Source organism: Saccostrea echinata, unplaced genomic scaffold (genome assembly GCF_033153115.1).
Source record: "Saccostrea echinata isolate AGI-Se365-2 ecotype Australia unplaced genomic scaffold, CSIRO_AGI_Sech_v1 ptg000001l, whole genome shotgun sequence".
In the NCBI taxonomy this organism is placed as follows: Eukaryota; Metazoa; Mollusca; class Bivalvia; order Ostreida; family Ostreidae; genus Saccostrea; species Saccostrea echinata.
Genome location: NW_026889750.1, coordinates 26,911,449 through 26,923,736, shown reverse-complemented (window position 1 = coordinate 26,923,736; position 12,288 = coordinate 26,911,449). Strand labels below are relative to the sequence as shown.

The 12,288-nt window shown below is 34.3% G+C and overlaps 2 protein-coding genes across 5 annotated transcripts in view; one reads left to right on the top strand and one right to left on the bottom strand.

Annotated features, from left to right (window-relative positions):
- LOC133188203 (protein timeless homolog) overlaps positions 1–12,187 on the bottom strand; it is a 38,325-nt gene extending 26,138 nt beyond the window's left edge. The window contains exons 1-18 of the mRNA XM_061323585.1: positions 12,153–12,187; positions 11,872–11,976; positions 10,791–10,944; positions 10,484–10,601; positions 10,285–10,347; positions 9,931–10,032; positions 9,528–9,568; positions 8,877–8,991; positions 8,690–8,754; positions 8,464–8,532; positions 7,901–8,278; positions 7,602–7,706; positions 6,636–6,739; positions 6,447–6,525; positions 6,136–6,266; positions 3,695–3,854; positions 3,287–3,367; positions 2,568–2,665 (exon numbers count right to left, since the gene is read on the bottom strand). Coding sequence (XP_061179569.1) covers positions 2,568–2,665; positions 3,287–3,367; positions 3,695–3,854; positions 6,136–6,266; positions 6,447–6,525; positions 6,636–6,739; positions 7,602–7,706; positions 7,901–8,278; positions 8,464–8,532; positions 8,690–8,754; positions 8,877–8,991; positions 9,528–9,568; positions 9,931–10,032; positions 10,285–10,347; positions 10,484–10,601; positions 10,791–10,944; positions 11,872–11,959 — 1,951 coding nt within the window. The 5' untranslated portion in view covers positions 11,960–11,976; positions 12,153–12,187. The remainder of the gene's footprint in view (positions 1–2,567; positions 2,666–3,286; positions 3,368–3,694; positions 3,855–6,135; positions 6,267–6,446; positions 6,526–6,635; positions 6,740–7,601; positions 7,707–7,900; positions 8,279–8,463; positions 8,533–8,689; positions 8,755–8,876; positions 8,992–9,527; positions 9,569–9,930; positions 10,033–10,284; positions 10,348–10,483; positions 10,602–10,790; positions 10,945–11,871; positions 11,977–12,152) is intronic.
- LOC133188259 (androgen-induced gene 1 protein-like) overlaps positions 1–12,288 on the top strand; it is a 423,009-nt gene that overhangs the window by 129,733 nt on the left and 280,988 nt on the right. The window lies entirely within an intron of this gene.

Below are 12,288 nucleotides of genomic sequence, written 5' to 3'. Positions count from 1 at the left end.
CTTTATAAGACTGATTACAATTAACAAATTGTAGCCTTAGGTCTCTTGACAAAAAGAGATTTTGAGCCCATATTCCAGTGTCTATCCTAGTCCAAAAGGCCATGATTTGAACAATCTTGCATACACACTACATGTAGAAGCTAATGTGCTAGTTCTTCTTGTGTTTAGACACAGATATTTAAATGACCTGACCCTATTTTTACTACATGTATTTATCATCTCTGTAGGAGGGGCCTTCATTTAAACAAACTTTAATTCCTTTTACCCAAAGATGCTTTATGACAAGTTTTCTTTAAAATTGACCGAGTTGTTCAATGTGAAAACTAACAAAAGATAGTTGAACCTCACACTATCTTTCCTTATTCCTAATTATTAGGGATGTGCGATTTTATCGGTATACCGGTATATCGTGATTTTTTTATTGCGTGATGCGTATCATGGTACGTAGACTAAAATACCGGTATTTAGGTACATAATTATAAATTTCAGGAATAATTCATTTATTGTTTAATCTTTCAAATTTCAATTACAGGAAGTGTAAAAAATGTTGCAAACGGTAAGAAAACCCGACATCATAGCATCCAAACATGCTTTATATTAAGTAAATAAAAAATGAAAAAAGTGAAGTTACCATATTTGGCTGAATATAATACGCATTGGTGTAAAATACGCACCCTCTTTTTTGGCTTGAAAATTTGGGAAAAAACGCAGTTCGGTTGTATTATACGCTGTCAGAAAATTGACCAAGCAGTAATGTTGTCTTTTTAACATCGCGGTAATTTTAACTTAAAATCTTTGTGGAAATAATGTATTGAAAATTTAAGCACGGTAACTTTTCACATTGACTTTGTTTTTTGAGCTTACGATACTTACGGTAAGCATGGTGGTATTATTCATAGAAATAATTAAATTTTGCATTATAAATAATTTTTTAAGCTAAAGGCAATGTTGTCTTTAAAAATCGTGGTATAATTTTATTAATTTTAACAAAGCACAAAATGTCATCCCATTAAATTTATATCAGGCTAAATATATAAATCTTGCATTTAAACATTGCCGTTTAAATCTTTGTGTGGTAATGATTTTATATAAGAAAGCATGAAATATTGCATTTTATTTTATTTTTAGCAAACGGCAGTCATGACATTACATGTTGTCTTTATCCTTGCAGAAATAATTTTATTTTAACAAAGCATGAAATACTGTTGAATTTTAGTTTGAACAGATCGACATGGTATAAACATGATAAATCATGTCTTTATACATTGAGGTAATCTTTGCAGATATCTTATTTTCTACAGAGCACGAGTAATTATAACACTTAAGTTTTAACAGACTTCATATTTACTTTTTAAACTCTTAATTAATTTAACAAGAGGCCGATAAATATAAGATAATTAAAGTAAAATTACTTTAACAGGTGTTTAACTGTTTAATGTGTTGTAATCAACATGATCAACACAAGTTCATACGAAAGATAATGTACGAAGGCTAAAAATTGACCGCCGAATTTTAACAAACAAAACAATCAAAGCCATTAATAAGTGCAGTAAATAATCAGTGATCTAACTGTAAAAACAATGCTTAGGAGTTGGTAGACAATTTATTTGCCTCGAGGGGTGTTGAGATCAAGTGACAAGTGCACGTGTACACAACATTGGCTTCGATTGGGACATATAGTATACAGTGGTATAGTGGGGTGTTTATGTTGAAATGAATTTTCACCGCATTATTTAAAACCCAAATAAATGTTGATTTATTGTATTTCATAATAAAATTGCTCAATTATATTTTTTTTTTTCAACCGAGTGTCTGATTAGGTACATGTGTACTATGATTATGCAAGCACGTGGCAAAGGAATGCGTGAAAGTCTATAAATAACATCATCATGGCGGCCTACATGGAGACGATGAATATCAATATGCAGCTCAAATTTATTGTAACTTGTTTTTAATATCATTTAACAACAGATTATCGTTATCAACAGATTATAAATACAACATTTTCAACAAGCCTATGTTCCAACAATAATTTTTCAAAGTGTTAAATACAGCGATAAACAACAAGAAACTGCCCATGTCTCTACGTAATACTATGATATGTCTGTATGATAGCCGCATTTCACCTGAAAGAAAAAACTATCAAAATCCTATTGTGGTGTAAAATACGCACCCCTTTCTCACAAAAACATTTTCTAGGAAAAAAGTGCGTATTATATTCAGCCAAATACGGTATATGTTTTTCCAGCATATTTCTATGAAAAATTAAGAAAATTCTTTCAAAATCATTGTAAAACTTGATTATACAAATATCATGATATCACTGTGATATTTTGGGAAAAAATCATGATATATCAAGATACGAAATTTTTAGTGATACCCTTCCCTACTTATTATCCCCCCTGAAGGGATGCAACCTTCATTGGAGCTATTAACTTTGATGAACCCAAAACATCTTTGTTTGCAATACAATATAAATATGTGACTGTATGTATTACATATATATCAAGGTTTCATGCTGCATTGTCCTCATACATAAGGGGAATGTACAGATCTTTGACTCTTACTAGGTAAGGTAGACATGAAGATTTCCCTCACTGCCATGAACTCCTCCTCTGGTCCAATGTCTGCTGCTCCGAACTGGTCTCTCTCTGGCCACACCTCTCTAAAAATTACCAAATAGTTAACTTATCAGATACTTAACATCAGCTGTTTACAAGTCACTAAACCATTAACTCATCAGATACTTAACATCAGCTGTTTACAAGTCACTAAACCATTAACTTATCAGATACTTAACATCAGCTGTTTACAAGTCACTAAACCATTAACTCATCAGATACTTAACATCAGCTGTTTACAAGTCACTAAACTGTTAACTCATCAGATACTTAACATCAGCTGTTTACAAGTCACTAAACCATTAACTCATCAGATACTTAACATCAGCTGTTTACAAGTCACTAAACCATTAACTTATCAGATACTTAACATCAGCTGTTTACAAGTCACTAAACCATTAACTCATCAAATACATGTACTTAACATCAGCTGTTTACAAGTCACTAAACCATTAACTTATCAGATACTTAACATCAGCTGTTTACAAGTCACTAAACCATTAACTCATCAGATACTTAACATCTCAGCTGTTAGCTTTTATAGTGATGTGTTCCTGATAATAAATTTTGGAAATGTCATGTGATATTTGTATTCTACTAGAGGTCTTTTTCAAATACATGTATCATACTAAGATTGAACCAGCTTTATATTAGTTTTCTGTTACCTTGCTGCCCTCAGTAGAGCAAGTGCTTCTCCAGGGAGTTTATCTCTCAATGCATCCTGAATACGAACCATGGCATCAACCCTGTTATATAGATTGCAAGATCAAGTATCATATATAATGTCAAGTTTACATGTGGTCAAATACTGCCCATATTATTTAGAAAAGTCTCAAGATCTGATGTCAAGAAAGGCTGAATTTGAAAAATATTTGAAGGAATATTGGGAACCACTTTGAACTTCAACCATTTAATTTAGTTCACAGTATAGTTTTGTCAATCCACAGTGTATAAAAATAGATATAATTTACCCTAAGAACAAGAAAAAATATATATCACAGGTAATATACATGATGCAAGTCTTTAATATCAAGCAGCTTGTATTGCTTGGATCAGCTCTATTATTTCCATACCTCTGTTGGTCAATATCCACTTCTGATGCAGCATCAAAAGGAGAGACATCAGCTGGCAGTTCTCCTCTTCCCTGAATCAAGGAAGATAACTCTCCAGAAATATCATCCCATTTGTCCTCCAGCTCTTCTGGAGTAGGCTCCCTTGGTAGGTCTGGGGCAGCTGGAAATAAATGGATAATTCTATTGTATGCAATGAACATGTGTACTAAGATCCCTATTTCAAATATGCATTTGAAATCCTTGGCAAAATAAAATTGGACAAATAAAGCAATGAATAATCATTTTTTTGCATTTCACTGTGCCATAAATCACATGAGGTGTACATTCAAATGGAATAACAGAGAATAGTATACAGTGAAGCCTCGTTAATCCAGAGGCCAATAATCTGGACAACATTTATTGAAAACAGAATATAATCAAAACAAGAGGCCCATGGGCCACAACGCTCACTTGAGTCAATATGGCCCTCTTGTTCTTCGTCAGCAGATTTTCCTCCTATATATTCATATGTAAAGTTTTGATCGCCTGTCACCAAACTTGAATCTATACTACTTGAGGATGTTTCCATATCAATATGACTCATCATGGCTTTGTTGTTCTTGAGAAGAAGATTTTTTAAAGATATTTCCTATACATGTTCTATTGTAAAACTTTGATCCCCCATTATGGCCCCACCCTACTACTGGAGGATGCCTTGAACAAACTTGAATCTACAATACCTGAATGCTTCCATATCAATATGACTAATCATGGCTTTCCTGTTCTTGAAAAGATTTTTAAAGATTTTTCCTATATATTCCTATGTAAAACTTTGATCCCCCATTGTGGCCTCACCCTACCCCTGGGGGTCATGATTTGAACAAACTTGAATCTACACTACCTGAGGATGATTCCATGTCAATATGACTAATTGTGGCTTTGTTGTTATTGAGAAGAAGATTTCTAAAGATTTTTCCTATATATTCCTATGTAAAACTTTGATCCCTCATTGTGGACCCACCCTACCCCCCGGGGTCATGATTTGAACAAACATGAATCTACACTACCTGAGGATAACTCCATATCAATATGACTAATTGTGGCTTTGTTGTTCTTGAGAAGAATATTTTTCAAGATTTTTCCTATATATTCCTATGTAAAACTTTGATCACCCATTCTGGCTCACCCTACCCCCGGGAGTCATGATTTGAACAAACTTGAATCTACACTACCTGAGGATGATTCCATATCAATATGACTAATTGTGGCTTTGTTGTTCTTGAGAAGTATTTTAAAGATTTTTCCTATATATTCCTATGTAAAACTTTGATCCCCCATTGTGGCCCCACCCTAACCCCGGGGGTCATGATTTGAACAGACTTTAATGTACACTACCTGAGGATGACTCCATATCAATATGACTAATTGTGGCTTTGTTGTTCTTGAGAAGAAGATTTTTCAAGATTTTACCTATATATTCCTATGTAAAACTTTGATCCCCATTCTGGCCCCACCCTATCCCTGGGAGTAATGATTTGAACAAACTTCAATCTACACTACCTGAGGATGATTCCATATCATCATGACTAATTGTGGCTTTGTTGTTATTGAGAAGAAGAATTTTAAAGATTTTTCCTACATTTTCCTATGTAAAACTTTGATCCCCCATTGTGGCCCCACCCTACCCCTGGGGGTCATGATTTGAACAAACTTGAATCTACACTATGTAATGAAGGTTTCACATAAGTTTCAACTTTTCTGGCCCAATGGTTCTTGAGAAGAAGATTTTTAAAAGATGACACCAAATTTTCACCAATTCTTAATGATCTCCCCTTGGAAGAGGGCATGGCCCTTCATTTGAACAAACTTGAACCCCCTTCACCCAAGGATGCTTTGTGGCAAGTTTGGTTGAAATTGGCCCAGTGGTTCTGGAGAAGAAGTTGAAAATGTGAAAAGTTTACAGACAGACGGACGGACAGACAGATAGACGGACTACAGACAAAATGTGATCAGAAAAGCTCACTTGAGCTTTCAGCTCAGGTGAGCTAAAAAGATAATTGTTTCCAATTACGGTAAGTTCCATTTCAGTAATCCAGGCGCTTCATTATTTTAGATTAATTGCTTGGGAACAGAAGTGTCTGGAAAAATAAGGCTTGACTACACATAAAACACAAAACAAGACAAGATGTATGCCTGATTTAGGACACAATGCAACACAAAAAAATGATTATTTAATGCTTATCAATCTACATTCCTAACACTGATACATGTACATTCTTTTATCACTTAATGCATGAAAGTTACACTTTTAAAATTAGTTTTAGTTTGACAATCTAGTTAGCATTGTGACATTACATGTTTTTAACCATGCTTTGTTTTAATACATCTTGTTTTACAGAACAAGCTAGAATTTCTCTCACTTCTTCAATAGTACCCTTCAACTATATAAATATACTATTCACCTCTTGGTTTTGATTTCTTTTTCCTTTTGTTTTTCTTCTTTTGAACAACAAGATGGGAATTTCCTTTTGTCATTTTTTCCAGCATCTTCAGAAAAAGATGGGTTGATTCCACTAGATCCTTCAGGTATGTTCTTTAAAGCAGATAAAAAGTTCATTTAATAATCTTCAAAAACTCAACAAAGACACAATTTAATTACTGTTTAATACAAGATATCAATCATATGAGAAATACTTGCAGAAAATCCACTACATGTGTGTATGCAATAATACTGATTCTATTGTGAGCTTTTCATGCTGACATATACATGTACCTTGATTGAGTGCTTTCATTAAACTTCCTCAATAACGTTAAGAAAGTATCTCGGAACTCCATCATGTAAAATATATTACCTGAAAAAAAAAACATTAAGTTTATAGCATACATGTAAACGTTTAAAAACAGTTCATAAGGATGAACAAAACCATTTCATGTTTACATAAAAAACTCTTTAATGACCTACTTTTAATGACCTTTGCACTCTCCATCAGCTGACTATTGCCTGACCTGTCCATGGAGTCCAAGGTCATAAGTAATTCCTGGTAAGCCTTCAGAGCAAGGTGTACCCTGCAAAAAGAGATTTTTAGAATTTTAAAATTAGAAGTGTTGATGAAATGAGAGTGCAGTGCCTGGGAAGGTCAAGCAACAAGTGGGGCCAATGGCCCCACTGTTCATAAAATGATGGGGCCATTTTGAAATTTAAGGGGCCGAGGGGAAATATATTGGGGCTATTCTAAAATAAATCATAGTATGATGCTATAGGATAATGCATATATCTCTGACAACAAAATTTAGGAAAATTAAAAAGAAAAATGCGATAGGAATTGACAAGTCATATAACATTGACTAGTGCAAATGATTTTTCCGTTCTAAGAACTTCAGTCAATCGTCATCTAGATTCTAACCAACTAGTATTTAGAAAAATTATATTTAAACCAAAAGCACCATTTTTTAACAATGCCAATTTAGAGATCACGGGACAGGCTAAAATAAGTGGACTTTGTTGAAAAGGTTTTTCATTGTAAGGTATATAAATTTTCCATGTGCGTGACTTTCGTAAAGCTGGGGTCAACCATCGAAAACGACTTGACACTTACGAATCGAACGACATGAAAAAAAAAAATGTTTCTTTGCCAGTTTTGCCGAATGATGGTTCCGATTTTATTATATAATACATCACAGATTCCATCTAACTTCGATGAAGAATACAGATAGCGCGGGCTGCGATGAACTTACAAAGTAATAAAACATGCATACCCGCATTTTGCGGGGCGCGCTGCATGGCGCTGCGCACCATTATTTCATTGCGCCATTTTTCGACAGTATGCGCATATGGCGCGGGCCCTTCCCAGGCCCTGAGAGTGCCCCCATGGGTGCATTTTTATGAGAAATTGGTTCACAGTGTAAATGCTTGATGGCAATGTCTGACCTTTTAGCCCAGGTTTTGGCCTCTTTCTTCTCCATCATAATCATCTCATAGTACTGGAATAGTTGTACCTGGATGTAGTGGAAGGTGGGCACAGACATGGTCTCACTGAAAAACACCAAAATCTACTTATCAGAACAACTCAACATAACTTAACATGGCTAAGTCTTTCTATGAAAGACAAATGGCATAACAATGACCCAAACCCATTACTCTCTCACATACAGATGTCCTCGCAGTTATGAAATGAAATGATCTTCATTTTAAAACATGTAAGAATTCTGACAAAAGCTGTCGCTAACCTAACAAGTTCCACCTGTTTGCTGTGTAGTCGGCAGAACTCCATGAAGAACCTCATGGACCATAAATAATAAGTCTCATCATGATCCTGGGCCTTCTCTCTGTTTAGAATATCCTTGACAGCGTACATCAGTGGATTATAACAACTCTCTAGAAACTGGACACAGAATTCCTTCAGACCCAATCGAATGCTCAGGGTTGATCGCCTCGTAACTTCCTGATCTTTGATTGGCTGACGATTTTTGGCTATCTTCTTAGGTTTCTTGTTGATGTCAAATGTAAGGTTAGAAACGTCTTTCTGGTTTTTGTGGAAGATGACATCCCTGTCGCTGATTGACTTCATATTCTGAACTACGTAAGTTCCCCCAAAACGAGAATGTCTGTAAGTAACAGACAAGAAGATAAAAAGTTTTCTCTTCATCTTTATAGGCTTTTTCAAATCAATTAAATTTTCATTTGCTTTTTTTTTTTGGGGGGGGGGAGGGGGGGGGGAATTGGGGTTTTTCAATTTTAATTAATTTTGGCGGAAAGGGGATAGTTTTCTGTCCAACTTTTAATTTTATACCTAGTGCTAAATTTCCTCATGTTGGCTCTCTTCTGGGCTTTTTCCTGCTCTAAAACCATCTGAAGCTCCCTGTAAGACACAGACTTACAACCTTGATGCATGTTATCAAAATAAACTAAAAAGATCTTTGGCAAAAGCTACCAAAATTGAAAAAAATATTCAATCAACTTATCAAATTAAAGATCTCTATTATGAGGATTTGGGAGTAAGATAAAATGTATAATACCTCTCATCCTTTTCTTTCTCTGTCATTGACCTGCTCACCCCTGCAGTTGCCAACATATCTGGAGTCTACAGTCAACAGAGTTTTAAAAAAATATTTCATGGTCATACATCAATTTAAATTGTTATAGAATATTAATCATATTAAATCTACAGAGAGCAGAACTTGTCTTGCTGCAGAATTGAATTACCTGTTCCCTGAACATGAGAGACACAATCTCCAAGACATGCATTGAGAAATTTCTTTCATCCTCTGAGCTGGCAATGTACAGAAGGAGATCTTCCAAACCACTGCGATGGATGGCCCTAAAATTTCCAGATAACAATCAGGAAATAGAAAATGATGTCATTCCTACAGAATGGTTTTCTGTCCATTCTTATAGAATGGTTTTCTGTCATGCTGTACATTTAAAACATTGACAGTAAAACTTCACTATTTGAAAATTAAGATGAATACTCTGGCAATAAAATAATTACTAGAGAGCTTTTTAAGTTTTAACTCAAGCAACCAGGAAACTGACAATCACTAAGCACCAAGCATTGTGTTTATATAAATAAATGCCACTCATGTGGACCATGTAACTTCAAAATTTTAAGGTGTCCTTATGAAACATACACCTAAATTTACATGTATTTGTTTAGTGAGTACAAAGTCTGTGGTTTAAAATACATTGTATATGTGTATTCATGAGAAATATCTTACTGTGGCCTGAATATGAAGAATTTGATGGAAGGTACTCAAGTTATTGTGTTACAGAGAGTGTTGACCATCAGACAGATGGATAATTCAACACAATTTTTAATGGACACCTGCCTTTGATGCAGAGCCCTAATATAATTACCAAATAATCTGATCATGGACACTGGCATCATCATCTGTCCTCTGTAAAAACAAAGAGAATACTGATAATATTTACACACCTACAAACACCTATATTGTATTTATTTAGATATACATGTAATGTGAAGCTGGTTCTGGTCAATTACATGTACCTCTTTGTACAGGTACACAGAGTATATTCTAATCTAAAAATATACTTATTCTGACATTTTTTCAATGTAGTAAAAGTTTTAATTAAAGACTATATCTGGAAACAAAATTCTATTCTATTTTTTGTGTGCAATGTGTGTTTGAAAGAAAATGGAAAGTTGTGAGACAGTAATATTGTGTTCAGACTACTAAGAGCCTGCTTTGTTCCAGCTTGAATGATTATGCTACTCTTCCCCCAAGTTCTGGTGACTCACTTGTTCACGCTCCATGTTCGGAGGAACATGGAGGACATTTCTAATGAGGATTAACATCCTCTCTATAAGCAATCTGTCCTCCTCTTGGCGATGTTCCCAGTCCTGAAAATAATCAGTCTACATAAGAAACAAATGAAAGAAAATGACGGACATTTTACAATGTTTGATACTTTTTTGTTTTGCTGAATTCATAACTTTATATAGGTGATGATTTATTATAAGAAATTCTTAATATCTTGTACAGTGAATAAATATCTGATTCTCAGTTAAACTGAAATGTACATTTCAAAAATTTTCAAACCTTTTGATTTATGTGAACCAGTGCTTAATGAGTTATCAAGATTTAGATATTACCAATTTTAAAAGATCTCCTAGTTTTCTTGTCAAAACTCCAAATAATTCTTCATCCACAAAAACCTTTTATTGGAAAAAAGACATTACATATTTTATAACTTCATTACAAGTCATGAAAAGTTAAATTGCTTTTTAACTGAAAAAATTCAAAAAGAAATGCAAGAACTCAGTTTCTCTGATGCTGCAATTTTAACTAGACCTCCTTGTAATCCTGAAGCATGGATTCAATCTCCAGGTAATGATTCCTCAGTGTCTTGTCTTCTGGGATATGGTTATTGAAGCACAAAACAGCTGGCTGGGTCAAGTTAACCAATAACCTTGAAAATCAATAAATTTTCCTAAAAACACATAACATTGATACTATGGAAACCTTCAAGTTATTTTACAATATAAGCATTGAATTTTACACAGTTTCAGTCTTTTTCTGGATTGTGTGATTTATAACAATCTCTCTCTTTTCTGGGAAAGGTTTTTCCTTGCTCAAACTGACTTGATCATTACTTTACCTGATGACAGCCTCAAACAGTACCCTGTCTGTGTGATACTGCTTCAATATAGGGACAATGTCCTTCTGTAGAATACAGCCTTCCCCCAGCTGTCTCCTTATGTTACATGTCTCATCTTCTCTTTTCAAGAAACGAATGAGATCTTTGATTGTCTCTGGAAAAAAATCAATGGAAACAACAGTAAGCTAGGCTATGAATAACCATTCTTAACCTAGTGAATTCAAAGTAGAAATCTGCAAATACATACATATGTAATAAGGCCTAAGGCCAAAAAAAAAATAGTCTTGTTTCCTGCTACCCGACCGACTCTATCTTTTGGACCCGACCCTAAAGTTTTTTTTAAGTTTTGGAAAAAAATAAATTTGAAAATTTCCAGAATTTGTCGTTCCATCATCGTAATCGGTTCCTGTGTTATTAATTCAAAACAAAATGGCAGCGGCCCCTGGGAGAGGTCAGTCTCATGTGCTGTCGGTTGTGTAAGAAAGGTGTCGCCACAAGGACAAGCATTTAATTATTACATCTTTTTCTAGCACCACCACTTTCAATGAAATATTCACTAGATATTGCGATACAAAAAACAAAGTTAACAAATGTTCTGTACTGGGAGAAACTATGATTATAATAAAAAATTATGTTTGTTTATGGTTACCCGGCCAACCCTATATTTAATCGCCGACCCAAATTTTTTTTTGTCGTAAACATCCAGAAGTCACTCACCGGTCAGTTTAAAACTTTTACATGCATCTTAATCGGTCAAGCATTTGAAATCGAAAGTACTAGCAATAGTCAGTGCAACATGGAATTAAAGAAGAAATACAAAACAGTTTTACCATTGTGTGGTAGCTGTAAGGCAGTTGACAAGAAAGATATTGTCTATCACTCATATGGCAAGCAAAAGTATAGCACCACACAATGGTAAAACTGTTTTGTATTTCAACCAATTCATGTGAATTTGTGTATAAAAAAAATTCAATAAAATAAAAAAAAAATCCTACCTACCGACCCCATTTTATTTTAGCATGTAACATTAAACAAACATATTTTTTTTGTTTGGCCTAATTACTCTAAAGTATATCCATACCTAAACAGTCTGGTTCCTTGACATACTTCTTCCCTTCCTGGTAACCAAGGGCACTACATGTGGCCTGTAACTCTACTAGCATCACCATTTTGCTGCAGCGTATATCTTTAAACACAATAAATGAGAAAGGTACAAGGATTTATTCAGGGACCTAGCTAGATATCTATATCAGCATGGTCAGTATACAGATCCCCGATTTAACGGGATGTTTTCAAAAATTGATAATTTGGCAGATCGTGTGTAGAAAATACTCAAGTTAGAATAAAACCTCAAAATATTACCTGAGTGTCAACAAAATATTTTCATTGCCATTGATCAGATGTTTCTAAAACGTAAACAAAAAATCGCGGGAAATAGATCACAAATCTGACTCACATCAAAGTTTCATATTTATGATACCGATCCCAATGTGGCAAA